This window comes from Meles meles, chromosome 4 (assembly GCF_922984935.1).
Source record: "Meles meles chromosome 4, mMelMel3.1 paternal haplotype, whole genome shotgun sequence".
NCBI classification, from domain to species: domain Eukaryota; kingdom Metazoa; phylum Chordata; class Mammalia; order Carnivora; family Mustelidae; genus Meles; species Meles meles.
In genome coordinates this window covers 47,596,477-47,618,917 of record NC_060069.1, presented here as the reverse complement: position 1 = coordinate 47,618,917, position 22,441 = coordinate 47,596,477, and the positions used below count along the sequence as shown (strand labels likewise).

Sequence of the window (22,441 nt, the reverse complement as noted above, 5' to 3'; positions counted from 1 at the left end):
TTTTTTTTTTTTAAGATTTACTTATTTGAGCAAGAGAGAGAGCAGAGGAAGAGAGAGAAAGCATGTCAACCAGACTCCACGCTGAGTGGGGACCCGATATGGGACTCAATCCCAGGACTCTGAGATCATGACTTGAGCCTAAGTGAAGAGTCAGCCAGTCTCTTAACCAACTGAGCCACCAGGTGCCTCTAAGATTGTTTTCTGTTTGATAGCTCATGCTATCTCCATCCTACTGAAGTAAGAAGGATTTATAAACTAATATAATGGCTAAATTAGACATTAATATTTGATATTATAGAGGAAAGAACAATAAAACATCTTACTTATACTAAGAAGCTCAAAAGTTAGTAATGATTATTTTGCATTTAACTCCATTTATTTAATAAAACCTAAAGAAAATACTGAAAAGCTTACTTCAGCAATCCATTAGAAGACTCTCTTAACTTCTTAAAACAAATTATGTCACTTCTCCCCTGTAGCCCTTATTTCCCTCAACTGTAAAATAACGGGGAAGAAGCAGCTGGTATAACATTCTAACACAGTTCAAAACATTATTATATTTCTCTTTAGGTAAGTTGGAAAAGAATAAAATTGGACATTCCAGCTCTATTCTTAAAAATTTGCTCCATGACAATGTATCTGATGTCTTCACCACATTTTGTATTCATATATTGGGAATAACAGCATTTCACACAGAATTGCTGTGATATCATGCTAATGGTACAAGTTACATGAATGGAATCATGTTAAAATGGAACACTAAAATATACTGAGCAATTATATATGGAAGACTCAAAGTTCTCAAAATGATGCCTGGCATATAGTTAGAGCTCAACATATCAACATAACACAATGTAAGAAGCAAGTACTATTACCATAGTAATTAACATGTATGCATAAATTGAGGAACAACAAGGTCATGTATGTTATCCAAGATCATAAGCTAAGGAAGGCCACAATCAAACAAAAGCAATGTAGTTCCCAGAAATAATCTCTTAGTAATGCTGTATATTACCTCTGGCAGTGGAAAGGGTATGAAGGAAACTTAATCTTCACTACTTGTGACCATACCATTTTACAAGAATTCCCCTAGAGCGATCATCCTCTAAAATACCAACTCTGCCACTAAGTAAAAAAGCATATATAAAAATAAAGTACAACATTTTTCAAAGGACTGCATGTTAAATCTAGAATTAAACAAGATACAGGAACCAGGCGAGAGCTATTATTTCCACTTTTTTTCAGATAAAAATACTGAATTTAAAAGATCCTTGCTAATTTTATTGAGACTCCTTTATAACTAGGTCTTCTGACCCTAAGTCTCATGATTTTGCAATAACCTATGCTGCCCCATCACATATAACTTCTATTTGGATTTGTTAATATATGAGAGACTGACTCCGCATGTAAATTAATGTGTTACCTAATTTTACATGAGGTAGACCCCTATCTTTATTACACACCATACCTAAACTTCTTTCAAATCTAGGAAACATATATCCAAGTTGCAATCTATTCATGTTTTATTTAATGTAGACAAGGAAAATTGAAATAATTATCAACATACATCTCAGTTGACTTCCTGAGATATGTATTTTCAAAATACAAAACCACAACATCAAACGTATTAATTCAGAATATAAAAGTTGGATATCTTTTGGCACTAATAAATATGGTGGCAAAAAAAGACTGTATAAATAATCTTATGAATTGAGCAAAAGTAAAAATAAAACATCTCATTGCTGATTTCATTTCAAAAGTGTATTCTCGTATTTCACACATAGTTAGATTACCTAATTAGTTCTTTTAAAATAGTTTTACGTTTCATTTAGAGTGGTGAGTAATCAGAGAGTCAAAGTTTTAGAAAAATAATGAATGATATCTATATATACTCTAATCTTTCCAAATATAATCTTCATATCTCTAGAACAGGGTGAAAATAGGTATGTATCCAAATGAATCAGCTCCCCCAGAATAGCAACTGAAAAACCTATTATAATATTGTTAAAATGTTGACTATTAAAGTTGCAATTTATGAACAAAATAAATATTTTACAAAGAGACACTTAGACGTACTAGAGGAACCTTTCCCCTCTCCTCACACCACTCCCCTCCATTTTGTAAAGAGAAAACCAAAAGACACAAAAATGGGATTAGCCCTTGAAAGGTTAATAGACATAATCACTTTAAAGGAAACTTACACCTTAAAAAAGAGAGCGAGATGCACAACACAAAGTGACGAAACAGCACCGCATATGGCTTCAGCAGAAAAGAATTTCACTTACTTGATTTTAGTTTAGGGTTTTGTTTTGTTTTCATTTAAATGTTTAATTTCGCAGGTCATTAAAAGGGCCTGATTTTCTTTCTTTCCCTCACTGGACCTTTCCTGAGGGACCCGGTTGGTTAAACCCAGTGCTAATTGGGACTTTTCCTGTTCCAGCACCGAGGACAGAAATTGCTTATCTCCAGGGCGAAGCTGCTCTCCGCGGAGGGCCAGAAGTCTACTTCTCTGACCAAGGAAGAAAAAGAAAAGATACCTGGCTCGCCAGCCACTTGTTTAAAAGTCCCCTCTCCTGCCGAACGCACCAGCAACTTCTCAAGAGCAGACACTGAGCAACTCCAAGTCGCACGCCGCCCTTACAAGTCACAAGGAGAGAGCCGCGAGGAAGTGCGAAAGCAGGTCACTTTTTTATCAGCACCCCTCCGAAAGAGACCCGCGATTCCAGTTCAGGCGCTGCGCGAGAGCCAGAGCGTTCTACAAAGCGCAGATGGCTTCAGGGATGGGGGGGGGGGGGGCAAAAAAAAAACAACCAACCAAACAAAAAAACACCCCCGAAGACAGAACGGGCGGCGGGGCCATTCTCTCGCCCCAGAGGAGAAACGCCTTCCTTCTACCGCTGACAGCGCAGAATAAAGGAGGAGAGGGAGGCGCAGGGAGCCTGGGCGAGGAAGGGGTGGGGGCATGGGGGCATCTGCAGCGTCCTGGGGCTCAGGAAAGAACATTTTCTCACCACTTAGGCTGTTGCTGGACCTCAGGCTCCTTCCACAGAGACACTGCAGCATATGCACTCCTTTCTTCAAAGAAAGCTCAAGAATCTTCATGGAGAGGCGCGTGTGTGGGGTTCGTCAACTCCCCGCCCACCTCCGCTAATTGTCCAACCACACGGCGGCCTGTCTTCGGCAGCCGGGTCCCGAGTCCATGGTGCGCGCGTCCCGGGTGGACGGGGAGCCGGGCGCGGGGCAGAGCGCGGCGGGCGCCGCGGCCGGGCAGGGAGCGAGGAGGAAGTGCCGCTCCGCTGGGGGCAGCCCCGGGGGAGCCGGCGGCGCGGCCACACCCCAGTAAGCTCGAACGCGACTCTTTGGGACTTCCCGAAGGAAGCGGCAGGGCCGCGGGCGGGAGGGTGAGTGGACGGACCACGCGGGGGACGTCGCCGTGGGTCGGTGCCCCTTTCCAGGGGCCGGCGCCCGGAGGGACGAGGACAGGGTCCCGAGCCGGCCCTGGCCCTCTAGGTCTGGCGGTGAGCCCACGGCGCCCTCCCGCCCAGTGCCCCCACCGTGCAGGGTTGCGGGGCGCCGAGAAGGGCTCCGCGGGCCCGGAGGAGCTAGCCCGGAAGGCAGCGCTCCCGCGGGCTGCGCGCCTGCCGAGGGCGACTCGGGCGTGGGAATCCGGCGGAAGGGAAGCGCCCGCAGGAAGGGCTGGACCCTGGAGGCTGCGGAGCGTCAGAAGCGACTCCCGGGAACCGGCGGGGGGGCGGGGGGAGGGAGGCGGGGATGTGGAATAAAGAAAGCTCTTGGGTGCGGGCCAAGAGAGCGAAGGTGTGCCTGGGCACAGCGCGGATGTGGGAGTCTGGACACCTGGATTTTCTGATCGGGGCTCCGTGACCTTGGGTAAGTCACATACCACAATGGGCGCAGAGCGGGAGAGAGTGTGGAATAGAGAACCGCCAACTTCATGATTGACCCCTTGGCTTCCAGTCTCTTGAAAAAGCTTAGCACAAGGGCAGCGAGGTGGAGGGAGAGTGGGGTGGGCAGGGGCGAGGGGGGCGAGGGGGCTGAGAGGAGGAGGGGGTCCAGTGAAGCCAGAAGGACAGGAAGGCCTCAGGTGGGGATGGAGAGGCAGATGCGGCGGGAAATCTGAAAATAAGAGCACTTCTCTTTGGTGCGATGTTCTGGTAGCTTGTTTCTGCCAACTGGCCCCAGAGATGACCAGTGAGTGAGCTTCTCTGTGGGTTTACAGGTATTGATTTTTTTCTTCTCTTTGGCTTTGTTTGTTGGTTTGTGTACTCATTATCAGAGGCCACCAATGTCTTTTCAGAAAGAAGCCTTGTGATTGAAGCATACAAAGAATGCTGACTATGGGGCCAGACTCCACTCTATCTGGACTCTCAGGACAAGAAGAGACCTTATGGGACAGTGATGCAGCAAGTGGTTAAAAGCACAAATGCTGGAGGCAAGCAGCCTATATTCAAATTCCTACTAGCTGTGTTACCTTGAACAAATTACTTAACCTCTCTGTGCCTCAGTTTCCTCATCAATAAGACAGTTAATAATAGCATCTACCTTATTGAAGATTTTTTTTAAATCAATATAAAGTAAGTGCTATAGTAGTGTTAGCAATTATTGTTATTCAGCCCCCCACCTGTAGGGTTTTTGATAACTTTCACTTTTCAGCACCTGCCTCATACTAGTGTGGGCATTTCTGCTTGAAGGGTTCAGGTAATAGACTAAAACCAGATCCCCAGATAGTTCATTGCACAAATCCTTTTAGAAGGTTTATCCTAACATTGAGCCAAAAACTTCATTTTCTCTCCATCCATTGTCCCAAGGCCACTAGCTAGTTACCTCCTCCCTGCAAAGGAGTGAAAATGGGTTTCATCACCCCTTTCTTCTTTCCCTTTTCTAGGCTAGACCTTCACAGTTCCCGTGCAGTTTCCTAAAGGTTGAAGCTTAAGGTTGAAGTTGCCTGGAGAAATACTCATGCAAAAGTCTCTTCCTTTTTCTTCTCAAAGATAGCAGAAGAAAGAGATAATCTGGAGGGTCTTTTGAGCCCACAGCCACTGCTGGTTCCACATTCTCTAACTCCTTTCAGAATAGAGCTCCTGGCAAGGTCCTTTGCGGTTCCAAGTCTCAGGCAGATACCCTCCTTCTAGTCACCTCTCAGCCCCGCTGCTCAGTGGGATCACCAAAGCTCTGTGGATTCCCCCAGGTCCTTGATGATTTGCAAACCCACTGCACTGTGATCACTGGGGAGGTTCTGAGGCCCAGGCAACCTGGGCTGTGGCCTTTGTCTTCTCAGTTTCTTCCGGAATTAGTGAGAAACTTGGCTCATCTGGGGATTCTGCCCATAGAAATTCCCCATAGAGGGAGAGGCAATTAGCAAAAGGAAAACATCTAAAAATAGCCCTTCATGCTGCAAGCAGAGGCAGAGAGTTTTCCAGTAGAGCTCTCCTGTTCTGGAACCCAGTGCCTAGAGCTGTTTCTTTATTTGACAGAAATGCTATTCCTTGAAATGTAGCAAAGGAATAAGATAAGGCCTTGGTTCCCACAAGGAACTTGAGCAGAGTGAGCAGGTTCATGTGTGAATTTAAAATGCACATGACGTCTGGAGCATCAATTTTCATATTCATTATGAGCCTCTCTACCTTCCTGGAAAGGCTACTGCAAAGATTCAGTGAGGTAGAACACATGAAAGTGTTCTGACTATTCTCTTATCTTTGCAAGACCAGGTTCTATCACTAAATGACCTGGGTTCTAGGTGCTCCTTAATGGTCTAACATAGTGGCTCTTCTATTTGATTATGGGAAGAATTTATGTGTGAATCTTTCCTCTCCTCAGTAGAACTGCAAACTCTTAGAAGGCAAGACAGGAAAGCCAACTCTGTTACAACTAATATTCAAATGACCTGCTTCTGTCTTGTTTAAATGGCTGTCACAGTGATTCTTACAGTGAATCGTATTCATCACGAAGAAAATGGATCATCACAGTATTTGGAAAAAAAACAATCAAACTGGGGATCGCATTTATAGGTTCTTGTCCATTACAGAACTCTCAGATGAGCGCAGATGAAACCAAAGAGAGCATATAATATTTTAATGCAAATATTTTCCTATCATGTATTATTGACATTTGATCAAAGTAGGTATAAAAGGGAATGGATCACTGGAGTTTTATTACTGAGACATAGTTTAAAAAAAAATAAAGTTTCTTCCTCTTATCAGGACTTTGATGTAGATGCTTGTTAAAGCAACTCCTAACATAATATCAGGTTCCAGTTAGGCACATAGATAGAATCTTTCTAAAGTATATTGGGCAGTACTTAACTCATTTCTACAAGTACCATAACATCCCAAAACAGGACAAAACAAAACAAAACAAAGAATCGTAGCCAGGAGCACAATGGATGGTAGGAAGGTGGCACATTTTAGGTTAAGCAAAACTGCCAAACTTTCTGCTATGTAATATTACATAAGAATCAAATTTTTACTTGCAATTATATATTTTTATTTTAAATTCAAGATAGATTATTACATAATGACTAAATTTTAAATTATATTATCTGCTTCTAATTAGGATTTTTAAAGTTAAGCATTCTCTCTATTTTCTTATTGACTTTGGGCCAACTCTGCCAAGGAACTCACCAGTGTGGTTTCAAAAGGAAACAATTTATCACCTTCTGAGGATTGGAAAATCTGATACATAATGATAGGTGAACTTGTTTAAATTCTTAGTATCTAAATTTTCCCTTTGCCTAGTTATTTACTCAGTTTGTAGGAGTTCTAACTGTACCAGGTAGTTCTGAGATTTTTTAGTGGTGATTTATCTGAGATATTTTTTGTTCATATTAAATAGGAATCTGTTGACTCTTGGCATCAGCTGTGTAATTAATCAGTATATTTATCCTCTAGGAAGCCCACACTGAATCTGTAGTAACATATTCAGAATTTTGTCAGGCCCCCAAAATTTTAATGAGTATACTAATGGCAAAATGTCTTTTGAATGGAAAGCAACTTTATTTCCACAGAGAAACCAAGACAAAAATAAAAGATAAAGACCAGTATGATAGCTAACACAGTATCGTAGTTCTGTATTATAGGTACAGTCTAGTAACTGCCAAGGAAAAAACCAGGCCTGTATTTCATGTCTTAGAAATACGTTCAAATCCAATTTTGATAGGCAACTACCATAAGCTAAATGTTTTCATCCCCACTCCCTAAATTCACATGCTGAAAACCTAACCCCCAAGATATTGGGAAATGGAAGGTTTGGGGAGGCTTTACCCTCATGCATGGGATTAGTGCCCTTATGAAAGAGACCTTGGGGAGCTTCCTCTCCCCTTTCGCCATGTGAGGACATAGTAAGAAGATAGCCATTTGCGTGCTAAGATGAAGGTCTTCACCAGACAGCAGAGATGCTGGTGATCTTGATCTTGGACTTTCCAGCCTCCAGAACTGTGAGGAAAAAATGTCTGTCATATAAGTCATCTAGTATATGGTATTTTCTTATTAGAACCAACCTTATTAGTAATGCGGCAAAACCAGTCACTAGCAGCTAGCTTACCTAATTTATGACATACATTAACCATTTTTAAAAAGACTACATACATGGGGTTTTTATTTGTATTATCTGCTTCCTCTTGTTCTTTTTTTAATTCTTCTTCTCCAAACTTTTATTTTGAAATAAATCTAGACTTCTAGTAAAGTTGCAAAATAGTAGAGTTCATGTATACTCTTCACCCAACTTTTAATGTTAAAAACTCACACAGCCAGGGTCCAATTATCACAACTAGTAATCTCACACTGGTTCTATGCTATTAAATAAACTGCAAAATTTTGAAATTTCACCAGGTGCTGTGCTTTGTTTTGTTTTGTTTTGTTTTGTTTTTTTCCCTAATACCCCTTTTCTGTTCCAGAATCCAACTTGGATCACTTTGCATTTAATGTGTCTTCTTTGTCTCCTTCCATTTATGACAGTCTCTCAGCCTCTCCTTGCCTTTCAGGACTTTGACACTTCTAATTAATACTAGTCAAATATTTTGTGGAATTTCATTCAATTTGAGTTAGTCTGATACTTCCTAATGATTCCTATAAGACTACCATTTTGGCGAGAAAGGCACATTAGCCATGTTTTTTCCTTTCTAGTGCATCGTGACATGATGTCAACTAGTGATAACAGTATCAATCATTTGGTTAAGGTAGTGTCTGCTGAGTTTCTATACTATAAAGTTACTTTTTTTTTTCATTTATGCTTGATAAATCTCTTTTTTAGGCAGGGAAGGGCAGAGAGAGAAAAGGCGAGAGAGAATCTTAAGCAGGCTCCACACCCAGCATGGAGCCCAACTCAGGGCTCAATCTCACAACCCTGAGCTAATAACCTGAGCCAAAATCAAGAGTGGGATGCTTAACCGACTGAGCCACCCAGGTGTCACTAGTTGATAAATCCCTTGACAAGAAACTTTGAGGCTATGTTAGTATCCTGTTTCTCCTCAAACTTTCATCCACTGATCTTATAGCATCATTTGATAGGTCTTGCTTTCAGCAGTGATTACTGTGCTGTTTTCCTAATAGTGACTTGGTATTTTCCTCATTCCTTCTATAGTAATGGGAATTCTTCTGTAGGAACTGTACCTTCTCTTCCACTTATTTATTTATCCTATTATTTATTTGTATCAGTATGGCCTCAAGGATATTTATTCTATGGGTCATAATCCAATACTATCATTTATTTTGTAGCTCCAACTGTCCCAGCTGTAGCCACTGGGAGATCCTTCTGGTTGGCTCCTGTGTCCTTTTAGTAAACAACTCCTTAATTTTCTGGCACTACAAGATGTTCCAGGTTTATCTGTTATTTTTCCTGCCCCAGCTCTGGAATCCACTAATTTTCTGAGTCCTGGATGTTTTTATTGGAGAATAGTATTTAGGAACCAAAATTTGGGTGGTAATTTTGCTCACTGTTACTGACACATCATTGCTCCCAGACTCTCTTGGTAGAAAGAACTAGAAAATATACATATGTACAAACCCACACATACTCAAACATCCTATATGTTGAAATATATCTCACTATATAAATGAATAGAAATACCTGTATGTATCTATATGTGAATATATTTACATGTAGGTGCTTCTATGTGTTGATGTATAACAGGTAGATATCTACAGATAGGTACAGAGATAGAGATTGAACCAGAGACAGAGATAGAGATGATGATCACTAATACCTATGATTCCAATCAAACACAAGTTTTGTTTGATTCTTTGCCCTTTCCTTATTTGTAACTTCTTTTTCTTGACCATGAAAAACTTTTATTACTTATAATATATTCACTTTTTATTCATTCCTAGAATACACTTAAAGTAGTTATAGACTTCCTAACCAATACTCCTGGGAGAAACGGAACCTCGTCAGAGTATAGAATTTATCCACGGTTGTTTCTGTCTTTAACCTTACAGTATCCAGTCAAAATATTATTTCCATACAAATCAAAAAGCCCAATGAGATACCACCTTACACTGGTCAGAATGGCTAAAATTAACTCAGGAAACAACAGATATTGGCAAGGATGTGGGAAAAGGGGAACCCTCTTCTACCGTTGGTGGGAATTCAAACTGGGCAGCCACTCTGGAAAACAGTATGGAGCTTCCTCAAAAACTCAAAAATAGAACTACCCTACATCCCAGCAATTGCACTATGAGATATTCAAAGAATACAAAAAAAAAAAAAACAGTGTTTCAAAGGGGGCACATGCACCCCAATGTTTATAGCAGCAATGTCTGCAACAGCCAAAATATGGAAAGAGCCCAGATATCCATCGACAGATGAATGGTTCAAGAAGATGTGAGATATAGACATATGAATACACTCCGCCATCAAAAAGAATGAAATTTAACCATTTGAAATGACATAGATGGAACTAGAGGGTATTATATTAAGTGAGGGAAGTCAGGGAAAGACAAATACCATATGATTTCACTCATATGTGGAATTTAAGAAACAAAATAGATGAACATAGAGGAAGAGAAAGAAAAATAAAATAAGATTTTAAAAAAGAGAGAGAGGGAGGCAAACCATAAGAGATTCTGAACTATAGGGAAAAAAACTGAAGTTTTCTGGAGGGGAAGTGGGTGGGGGAATGGGGTAATTGGGTCATGGGCATTAAGAAGGGCACTTGTACTGGGTGTTACATGCAACTGATGAATCATTAAATACTACCCCTGAAACTAATAATACAGTATATGATAACTAAACTGGATTTAAATAAAAATTTTTTAAAAACCCATAAATAAGAAATGTTGTAATAACATCATATGCAGACAGATGGTGACTACACTTAGCTTGGTGAGCATTGTATAATGTATAGCATTATTGAATCACTATGTTGTACACCTGAAAGTAGTATAATATTGTGTGTCAACTACACTTCAACTAAAAAAAGAAAAAAAAAAATTAAAAGACTTGAAGGAAACATGCCAGACCGCAAATAGGAGAGATCTCTGCACATTCGAAGTAAATTTAATTTTTACTTTCTGCTTTGTGATTGCATTTTCCCAGTTTTCTTTAAGGATAATGTTTTTTTTTTTTCCAGGAAGAAATTATTTTAGTTGGTGTACTTAAAAAAAAATGAACAACTTTCATACATTAAAAAAAAAAATTAACTCCCAAAGTGACATACGTTAGTTAATTGCTTCATCTTTTTCAGTATGTGTTAATCATCCATTTAAATCCAGTTAGGTTCATTTGTTATTGCTTGTATTCCAAGCTGGCCGATTTTAATTATTTAATTAAAATTAATTAACTTTAATTTTTTCTTATTTGGGTATGTAAAACATTGGTATTGTTCTAAGAGTCAAAACTTTACAAAAAATATCCCTCCTGTCCTGTCCTATTCTCATCTCCCCTACTTTCCACTCCTTTCGCACCCATCCCCTATAGGTAACTGGTGCCTTTAATTTCTGGTTTATCTTCTGTATGCTTTTACACAACTGAGCAGATACCTTCATATATAGTGACTTTTAGGTTATTTCCAATATTTTGCTATTACAAACAATACTGCAATAAATATGTGTTTTCCGTATTGTTGGGAGGGTAGATTCTGTAACAATATGATTTTTTTAAGTTTTTATTTACATTCCAAATAGATAACATACTGTGTAATATTGGTTTCAGACGTACAATTTAGTGATTCAGCACTTCCATACATCACCCAGTGCTCATCACAAGTGCTCTCCTTACTCTGTTATCACCTTTTTAACCCATCCACCTGCCCACCTTCCCTCTGGTAATCATCAGTTTGTCCTCTATAGTCAAGAGTTTGTTTCTTGGTTTTCTTTTCTCTTTTTCTCTCCCCTATGATCATTTGTTTGCAACAATATGATTCTTAGGAATGGGAATGCTCGGTCAATAAGTAAGTGCATAGGTAGTTTTGTTTGGTATTGCCAAGTTTCCCTACAAAAAGTTTTCACAAATTTGGATTCCTACCAGCAATATACGAGGGTGCTGGTTTCCCCACAACCTTAGCTTGGTGAGAATGCATTGTCGTCCTTTTTCATTTTTATCAGTCTGTGTGCAATGCTGTCTTCATTTGCATGTCTCTAATTATGAGGATGTTTGAACATCTTTTTCTGAGAGCTTATATTTTTGTAAGGAATTGCCTGTTCCTATTATTTTCCCATTTTAAAACTCACTTTTAAAAGACCAATATTTACCACCAGGGAGGGCACTGAAATTAAACTAATTATATCAAATTAAATTTTTTTTCAAATGTTGAAAAACATGTTGAGGTAGGAATTCAAAACAAGGTCATTGTCATTGGGAAAACAGTGTAAAGTTTCTAGAAAACTTTTAACCCATTCGTTCACTCATCCATCCACCCTCCCCACAAATATTGAGACATCAAAACAACTGCCTGCCCTAAAAAACTAGTAAAGGAAGAGAGAGATATAAACCATCAGTATAACATAGCTTTGCAGTACTGGTAGCACTGCAGACCTCAGTAAAGTTGCAAAGAAGGGATAGTTCATCTTGTCTTCTGAGGGGAAGAAGTAAGCAGTTAGAAAAATCTTCATGTAGATTAAGAAACTTGAGCCGCACTGAAGGAGATAACTCTCATTGAAATGCACAATGTCCAATGCTTAATAAATGCTGCGACTTTACCTTCTCACCACACTGAGTAGGTACCACCTCCCCTAAAGAACAGACTCTGCTTGGGAAAGAACAGCACCCAGAAGCCAGACTGTATATACCCCCACCCCTGGCCTATGTCCCATCACGTCACTATTAGTTCCAGGGCACTCCCCCTATGCGAATGTCTTACCAGACTCAACAGGCCATGAATTATGTTACTTTTGCAGTCCTATTCCAATAAAACCGGCTGAGATCAGGTTAAGGATTAAGACTTCCAGGCACTTTCTTCCAACCTTCCAACCCCCAGACCCCATCTTCAAATAAATCCTACTGTAAGATTGGCAGCTACAATTAGACATTTTCCATTTTTCTTCTAATAGCTCTTTAACAAGTTGTTTTGAAAAAATGCAGAATTTGTCATCTATAAGAAAACTTTAAAGATGAGCTATCTAAGTCACAGGGAAGGAAAATATTTCTATCTTATCATAGCCAAGTATGAGTTGTTCGTTGTGAGAATCAGTCAATCCAAGATAGTTCATACTGGGAACTTTCAAGGAAGTACCAGAGAAGTACCATTTGCTTATTAATCAAAACTCAATACAGAAATGGGGGCCCAGTTCCAAATGGGTATTCTCACTCCCACCACCTAAACCCTTCTCTAACCCTAAAAATATCACACATTTCTTTCAGATCCACCACAAATGCCACAGTATTCTCTCAGGGAAATTTTTTCTGAACGCTATGTTTCCTCTACATAAAATTTACTTTATTCTGCCTTCACATATATATCTTCTCTGAAAGATTATAAGCCCCTTTATCTATATATTTAGGTATCTATAGCTCTCCTTTTTTAATATCTTCAATACCTAGAACATGTAATAAATTATTTATTTACTACATATTGGCTGGGTTAAATTAATAAATTAATATTTAATACTAAATATTAATGTTTAAAAATAAATATTAATGTTTATTAAATATTGATGAAGTGAAATAAAATGGGGATGGTTTCTGTGGATTTTCCATCTGGGAAAACTGTATCTCAAATTAAATTAAAACATAATAACCCACAAAGAATTTAGAGTAAGGTTATGAACTATACAGGAGATATAATTAAATTTTAAATACGTGAAAAGTCACACAATTCGCTCATGATAAGACAAGTAGAAAATATATCAACAATAAAGTACCATTTTCGGGGATTAAAATGTTTGCCAACCCAATGTACTGGAGAGAACGTAAAGGAAATGGGACTCCTACATTCTTGGTAAGAGTACACACTGATTGCTTTGACTGATGGCCATTTGTCTCTATCTTTTGAAATTCAAAAAAGCCACTTCTCCCAAATACCTTTTCTAGATATTAACTTCCAGATAGAGTTGCACAGGGTACAACCAGTGACAACCACACAAAGTACCAATACAACATTGTTGCTAATGCTATTTGATATAAATGATACTAATCCATCAATAAGGAACTAATTCAATTTTGGCACTACCTTACAAAGGAATGTTCTGCAATTTTAAAAAAAATGTAGCAACTCCATATGTATTAAAAAGGACAGATCTTGGAAATTTATTACTAAATTTAACAAGCATATAAAGGAATATTAGAGTATCCTATGATTTGTATGATAGAGAAAAAAAAAATGTGCATACATTTATGTTTATAAACTCATGGATCCTTCCTGAAAAAGGACACAAGAAACTGGCATCAGGTATAATGTAAGGGAAGAAGATTGGGATACTGGAAACAGGGGAGACTGGGAGACTGCAGTTTACTTTCTACTTCTAAAACTTGGTACTATGTATATATATATTAACTCTTCAAAATAAATAATATACTAAAACAAAGCTAAATACATAAATTTTTCTTTAATTAAAAAAAATTATTGGGGCACCTGGGTGGCTCAGTGGGTTAAAGCCTCTGCCTTTGGCTCGGGTCATGATCCCAGAGTCCTGGGATTGAGCCCCACATCGGGCTCTCTGCTCCGCAGGGAGCCTGCCTCCCCCTCTCTCTGTGCCTGCCTCTCTGCCTGCTTGTGATTTCTGTCTGTCAAATAAATAAAATCTTTTAAAAAAAAATTATTTAGGGGTCCCTGGGTGGCTCAGTCGTTAAGTGTCTGCCTTCAGCTCTGGTCGTGATCCCAGGGTTCTAGGATCGAGCCCTGCATTGGGTTCCTTGCCCCGTGGGAAGCCTGCTTTTTCCTCTCCTATTTCCACTGCTTGTGTTCCCTCTTTCAGTCTCTCTCTCTCGTTGTCAATAAAATAAATAAATAGAATCTTTAAAAAATGAAAATATAAAAATAATAATAAAATTTATTACTAACCCTGATTAAAATACAAAAATACAAACTGAGGGGGACACATTAAAACAAGAAAGGTTATTTCCAAATCGCTAACAAGTCTGGATGCTCAGGGAGTCAAAAGCCTTAAATCAGAATCATACCTTCTCAGTGTCTACTGAGAATACGGGTACCAAAAATAGTTTAGGTATCCATGAGCCTTATCCTCTAAGATAAAGCAACACATGAGATAAAAAAATAAGAAAAGCCTAAGTGCCAAAAATCTGAGATATTATTCTTATTCTTATTTTAAATTTATGTGCCCGTGTTTTAAAATGAGGTCTTAAAGTTAAGCAGCATTGGGGAACACGGTTATTACAATATAACTAAAATAAGCTGTATTTGATTTCTTCATGCGCTTGTGAACTTTCAACAAACTTGAGTCTTAAGGACAACAAAACAATAATAGAGAACCCCATCAACTCCAGCAATACTCAGTCAACCCCTTTTAGTTTTCATATTAACTATCTTCTCCAATTAAAAATCTCATCAGATTTTATAATAGATATTAAGTTTACCTGTTACATGGGAACAAAAATTCATTTCTGGGGCACATGGGTGGCTTAGTCATTTAAGCGTCTGCCTTCGGCTCAGGTTGTAATCCTGGGGTCCTGGGATCCAGCCCCCTACTGGGTTCCCTGCTCAGCGGGGAATCTGTCTCTCACTCTGCTCCTGACCCCCAACTTGTTGTACACCTGCTCGCTCACGCTCTCTCTCCAAATAAATCTTTTTTAAAAAGTCATTTCTATTCAAAGTACATTTATTGAACATATACTTCATATTGTAAAGATAATTACTGCCCACAGTGACTGCCCTAGGGGGCACAGGGAAGAACAGGTAGTTATACAGATAATGTCGATACAGACATTCCACAGAGGCCTGTGGAAACTGCAAAGACAATGTAATGACATTTGTCAAGAACAGAGTTCTCCTGAAAGATGGAGAGGAAAAGGAAATTAATCTGTGGAATGACTTCATTTAAGGTTTAAGGGAGTAAAATTTCAATGTAAGTAAGATAGATGATAGGTGATATCTAGGCCCCTGCTGGAACACGTAAGAAGACAAAAACAGGACAGTGGTTTTGCCTAAAGTCACATGACTCCCAGGGACAGAGCTATGACTCTAACTCAAGATACTGCCTCCCAGTCCAGTATTCTTTAGAAAACACTATGCTGTGGATCCTGGTATGATGGTGTAAGAATCAAACATTTTATAAAATACATAGAAATTACTTCGGGGCAATTTTCCTTCCTTTGGAAACTACAAATCGTCTGCTTTCCAGAAGTCAAGGGCAGCCATTCATTTAAAGACCTGACAACAATAAAAATAAGGATTGCCTTTATAGCAAACTAGGAGATTTTTACTATAGTCAACCTCTATAAGAGGGCATGAGAGAGAGTCTGAGCTCAAGGCTCAGGCTGACTCCCATAATGGTGAGTTTTCACTTGCTAACAATGGTCACGGATCTGTGGCCAGGTGTCAGGGAGGGGACAAAAGTTAACTGGAGCCACTGACTACAGTCAGCTGCAGACTTGAGGACTATGTGGTAATTTGGAGAGTGAATATTTTGGCCCCCTTTAAGGTGCTTTTTATATATACACATATATTCACAAACATACATACATGTATCTCTGTGCCTATGCAGAAAACAGTTTAAGGCCAAGAATACCACTCCTATGTTCCAGGTAAGAGTCTCGTACAGAATTTTCCAAATCCCACAAGACTGTGCATTATTTTTCCATCCTTTCATTCCTCCCTTCCTGAAACTGGCAAATATCTTGGAGAGGAGTCTACATGTACTATCTCCCCTTTATCACTTTGTATCCTTCCCTGAACCTGCTGAGTGCTGCCTTTTGCCCATATAACCCCACTTGTGGTCTTATCAAGTCACCATAAACTAAGCTATTCCAGACTCAATAGATACCTTTTGTCCTAACGCTACCTAAAACTACATGTGAAAATTATCGATCTCTCTCTGCATCATGAAACTCTTACTCCTTATCTTCAGAAACACCACTTTCCCCTTGGTTCTTCTTTTGCTTCTCTATTTAACTTCAGTTTTCTTTCTGCCCCCCCCCCCCCCAGTATTACTGTTACCCAGAGTTGAAGCTTCTGATCTTTCCCCTCTCTTTACTTTTCTTGGGCAAATCTTATGGACCACCTTGATGACTCCTGTGTGTATATGTGTGTCTCTTGACAAGATCCCTCCACAGCCTTCAAGCTTTTCTGTAAAGCTCCACTTAAATGTGTCACAGGTACTTACAAAACAACAAATTTGTAACTAGGCATATCTCTGGCTCCCCAGCTAGTTGAGCTCCACATTTTCTTAAAAGACACATTTCTTAGGGACGCCTGTGAGGCTCTAGTCAGTTAGGAGTCTGTCTTTGGCTTAGGTCACAATCCCAGGGAACTGGGATCAAGGCCCGCACTGGGCTCCTTGCTCAGCAGGAAGCCTGCTTCTCCCTCTGCCTGCTGCTTCCCATGTTTGCGCTCTCTCCTTCTGTCAAATAGATGAGTAAAATCTTAAAAAAAAAAAAAAAGATACATCTTCTATACAGCCTCCAAATTCAAACACCTGTGAGGCAGCCTAGACCGCTCTTGCTAACCCATCTCCAATCAGCCAGAGACTGTCAGAGATACTGTTTCCTTAACAGTTCTCATGTCCATCCCTTTGTTTCTGCCTTCTGTTAGCCCCTCATCCCTTCCTGCCTGATTACTATAGCACACTTACGAAAGACAGCCCAGCTCTCTTCTATTCAGCCTCCACACTGGCAAAAGAATCACACAAAACTCAGACCCCTGAAGGATTTTGCTCTCTAGAAACTTTTCATAACATTCAAGATAAAGTCAACAATTTAAGCTCAGTTCAAAGATGCCTGGTAATATGTCTCTTCTTCCATCGCTCTACATGAACTTAACTCCATTCATATCCATGAGGCAGGCCGTTTCGTATGGGTATGTCTGCACATGCTCTTCCCCTTGCCTGGATATCCTGTCTTCTTTCTTCTCCCAGGGACTACAAATCCATCCTTCAAATATTGGGTCCAAGGTCACCTTCACCAAGTACCTTTTCCTAACTAGGTTAGTTACTAGCCTTTGAGGCTCAGCTATGCATATTTCTTAGCATGGAACACATACACACCTACCTCTGTTTTGTATTGTATAGAGTCTCTATGTCTGATAGAGTCACAAGGGAACCAAAGTACTATTGAATATTCAGCCAAATAATCACACAAACAGTTGCAACTGTGATAAGTGCAAAAAGGGAGAGAAGTGCTATAGTGTCTAAAGTAAGGTGGGAGTTAATCTAGGTGGAGGAACCAGGAGAAGTTGAGGAACTTAACACATTCTGCCTGGTATCACAGTTGGTCATATGATTTATATTTGTCTCATCGCACACCCACCCCCCGCCACATGCACACACTTTATTCCCTTTCATGGCAATTCTGAGGTTCATACATCATGAAATACCACCATTACCTTCTTCCATACACGGGTGCTGCTCAAACTTAGGAAATGGTCAACAAACATCTATTGAATTGAATCAAAAGATTCAGCCTGAGTTGCAGAATAGTTCTAAGATTCTGCTTCTTTCAAAATTCAGTTAACCACAAAATTCATCTGCAGATAAGCCTTAATCAAATGTATCAGAACCATGTGCAGCAGTTTTATATAAAAGCAACACGTGTCACCAATTGTGTCTTTCCTGAGAATCAATGACACACCTGCCAGATGGTTTCAGGTATGATAAAAATAAAGGCCTTAAAAGTAGAGCAGAAATTCAAGCCAGGAGAAAAGCAGTATTTTGAACCCTTCCTCTGGCCAATCTAGCATAATGATCCCGGAAGACCAGCAGACAAAGACCTGGGAGAAGAAGTTTCCATAATACCAACCTGAAAGGTTTCGTCCTTCCTGACTTTGCAATTGGTTCCATTTCTGGTTTGATAGTTTAATTATCAAACAAAGAAGGGACCTTTATGCAAGTGTACACAGTAAGTATCCAATTGTGTGGCTATGTAAATCATTGGGATAAAACTTCCAGGAGCTAGCACCAGGCAACCTTCTTCAGCATCCTGAGCTGATGTAAATTTTCCATTCAGATTCAAATGTTATTTTCATTTTACATCTGTATTTTCTTTTGACCATTTCCTCTCACTTGGTGGAAAGCTCAGTGGTTAAGACTTATACTTTCAAATCAAACTAGACCTGGTTTACTTTTCAGCCATGACACTTAATAGGCACCTTCACTTCTCCAACCCTCAATTTTTATTTTTCCTTATCTGTGCAATAGTGTGGGTACTAATAACTACTTAACAGGATTGTTGTCAACATTAAATGAAACGGAATATCTCAGTATAGTGCTTGCCAGAGAGTAATGCTAAATACATGGTAGTAGTGATGCTGGGGCGGGGGGGGGGGGGGGGTTGATTGACATTAATACCTTTATCATTAATAATCCTTTTCATACATAAAGATACACTTAACAACAGCAACATCGATCATCCGCTGCATTAGATTATTTTATAATCTCTCTCTTGCATCCATAAAAATTACTAGGAACCATTTCTCTTTGAGGAAAGAGTCTAAGAAAATTGGATTTTTAGAAGAAAGATTTTGAAGGTTTTTGCTTCATCAAAACTGGGTAAGAAATGACTGCTAATGGATATGGAGTGTTCTAGGGGGCTGAAAATGTTCTGAACTGGTGATAATGGTGGCACAGCTTTGTGAATATACAAAAACCATTCAACTCTATACATTAAAAGGGTGAATTTTATGACCTCTGAATTGTATCTCAATTCAACTTTGAAAACTTTTGTAAGAAAAATAATTGGGCTTCAGTAAAATGGTGTACAACCACAAAATTGGTTTAGATAGTGATTTCTTTTTTTTTTTTTTTTTCCCCTCTTTCCATTTTACTTGCCTTTCCTATTTGGATGGAAGTCCTCTCTGGGTCCTAAATATTATGATTGTCCAACTCTCAGGTGACATCATAGGATATATATAGGACTTCAGAGCTGTGCATTCCTGAGTTCAAATCCTGGTGTTACCAGCTACTAACTGTGTGTGTTCATGGACAAATTTGTTAACTTCTTTGAATTTCTTCTCTTTTTCCTTTTTTTTTTTTTTTTGTTTGTTTGTTTGCCAAACAATGCCACTGACCTGCCTTGGGGAAATGTTGTGGCCATAAAATATGGCCAAGGAAAAGGAAATGCTTAATGCAGAGTTTTGTGCATACAGACTCCCCACAAATAAGAGTTTCTTTTTCTTTCTATATTGAAGTACAGTTGACATACAATATTATCTTAGTTAGGCATACAGCATAGTCACTGCACAATTATATACACTATGAAATTCTCACCATATGTCTAGTCAAGCTCTGATACCATACAACATTATTACAATATTATAGACTATATTCCCTATGCTGTACTCTTTATAACTATGACTTATTTATTGTATAACTGGAAGTTTGTACCTCTTAATCCCCTTCAAGGATTTCTTGTCTCCTTTCCCCCAAGATCTTGGTCCACTTACCAAGGACTAGGACATTTTTAAAAGAAAGCCTTCTTTAAAAAAAAAAAAAAAAAATTCAGGACATGGTATAAATCAATCACTGGCCATTCCTGTACTTAAAATTTATAATCTGTAAATGCAAATGGAAATAGCATTCTTTAAGCTGGATTCTAAAACTTTCAGGTTATTAACAATGTTTGGGATTCTTACATTTGGAAAGAAAGGATATGAAGACAAAATTTGGAAAATCTGTCTCTTTCATTTTCTGCCACATGCCTGATGCCGTCACTGACACCTCGAGCTGAGGAATATAAGTAGCTTTTGCTTGGGAGGAGGTGTTAGCATGATGCCTGCTTGTTTGGAGAGTGTTTTTGTTTGTTTGTACTTTGTTTTTAATCCAAGTAAACTACCTAGACACTCATTATTAGGGCTGCCTTCTGGATTAGCAGGTCCCAAGATCATGCTTCAGTCATGTTATTAGTTACAGGTTCCACTACCAAAAAGGCCAATACTGGAGGTAAAACCACCACCACCAACAATAAAACAGCCCACACTAGGATTTCAATTAATCGAATTTTAAAATGAATTTAATTAACCGGTTTTAAGAATAAATACACGTAGGGGAAAAGACTGAAATCATCTATACAAAAATGCAACAGTGGCTACTTCTTGGTGATTTTTTGTTGGTGATTTTCCACAATTAAGGGAGGCAGGGGTGTGCAGCTGTCTGCTGTGTGAACGCCGGTATAGAAGCTAGACCTCCTGGGCTTCACCTCTGCTCTCCCACTTGCTGGCATGACTGCTTTCTGCAAGTCACCTAACTCTCCCACTGGCAGCTTCTATTTATATGGGATGGGAACAATAATGAACACAGGGTAAGTCTGTACTGAGACAAGGTAAGCAAGCTTCAGGTACAGTGCCTGTGGAACACGAAAATAAGCAAGAGCTATGGTCCTTGATTTCTGTCCCTGAATTTGTGTATTTTTAAATTTGCTACAATTGATGTGGGATACTTTCAAAGTCAGAAATCAATATTGGGGGCTTTGGGGTGGCTCAGTCTGTTCCGTGTCTGCCTTCAGCTCAGGTCATAGTCCTGGGATGCTGGGATCAAACCCTGCATGGGGCTCCCTGCTCAACAGGGAGCCTGTTTCTCCCTCTGCTTCTGCCCCTCCCCCCTGCTTGTGCACTCACTCTCACTTTCTCTGACAAATAAATAAAATATTTTAAAAATATATCAGCATTTTTATAAGCAATTAAAAAAAAATTGGAATGTCAAATCTTCAGACTATCTTTAACTCTTGAGGTTATAGTATCAAAAATTCTTGTTCCATGGCCCTGGTGCAGGTGCTCCATCCTTGAACTCCAGTGAGAGCCATACAATGCTTGTGAACATGCTGTTATCATGCACACTTCAGAGACATTTTCAGGAAAAGCATAAGCTATGAATTGGATCGAGTTCTTAGATCCCCTGTATAGACTTCTAGGGATTGAAATACCACACGTAGCAAGTGGATTTAGTAATATCCGCAAGGAAGCTACCAAATACCCCTTTTGAAAAGTGTACCAATTCACAGTTTTATTACCTGTATCCACCTCTGTTTCCAAACCCTCAACTTTTTTTTTTAATGAAAATAAAATGTATTTTTATTCCTAAATTCCAGGATCAATTAGTACAAGCTTGGGAAGAATGAGAGACTTACTAACCATCCAGATATTCCAAGAAAGGAAAACTGAGATGGTTACATTCCAAAGTCAGTTTTCTTTTTTTTTTTTAATTTTTTTTTATTTATTTATTTTTATTTGCTTATTTACAGCATAACAGTGCCAAAGTCAGTTTTCTAATTCCAAACTCTTGCTGCCTGTTTCCAATGGCCGTGTTAGGAAGTAGTTGGGCAGTCAGGGGGTGAAGGCCGGGGTCCCCAACAAGAAGAAAAGGAGTCAGGACAGCTACGATAAAACAGCACTGACATCCTGTTTTGCTGCTTAGAGAGAACTGCACTGACATTCTGCTTTACAGCCTTTGCACGAATGACTTCTGCAAAATGTCCTTAAATAAGGCAATTAACCACAAAAGCATTTGTCAGTATCAAGGGCAAGGGCAGTTAAGACATAAGCCCCCAAATGTCAGCAAAAAAAGGACCATCAGCATGTGGACATTGACCTAACCGGTAGACAGGTAGGTGATCAAAGCCCTGATTGGCACAACTCAGCACACCCTGATTGCTTAAGAAAGTTCCACAAAAGAGCTAATAAAACCCCCAAACTTAGAAATTCCGGGGGTAACCCACTCGGGCCCCCCTCCCTCTCCGGAAGTTTTATATTCTTGCTCAATAAACTTGGCTTTGCTACCCACCACTCTTCGTCTGGCTACCCTTCATTCTTCAAAGCTGTGTGACCAAGAAGCCGGCACTACAGGGACACAAAGCCTGTAACAGCAGAGTTTAAGAACTTACCATAAATCTC

The 22,441-nt window shown here is 39.4% G+C and overlaps 1 protein-coding gene across 3 annotated transcripts in view; it reads right to left on the bottom strand.

The window, feature by feature from the left end:
• FGF12 (fibroblast growth factor 12) overlaps positions 1–22,441 on the bottom strand; it is a 584,189-nt gene that overhangs the window by 378,592 nt on the left and 183,156 nt on the right. Inside the window, exon 1 of one of the 3 annotated variants that reach the window (XM_046003434.1) lies at positions 3,012–3,323. The exons of the other annotated variants lie outside the window; for them this stretch is intronic. Coding sequence (XP_045859390.1) covers positions 3,012–3,102 — 91 coding nt within the window. The 5' untranslated portion in view covers positions 3,103–3,323. Of the gene's footprint in view, positions 1–3,011; positions 3,324–22,441 lie in introns of those variants that run through there. 3 annotated transcript variants of the gene reach the window in all.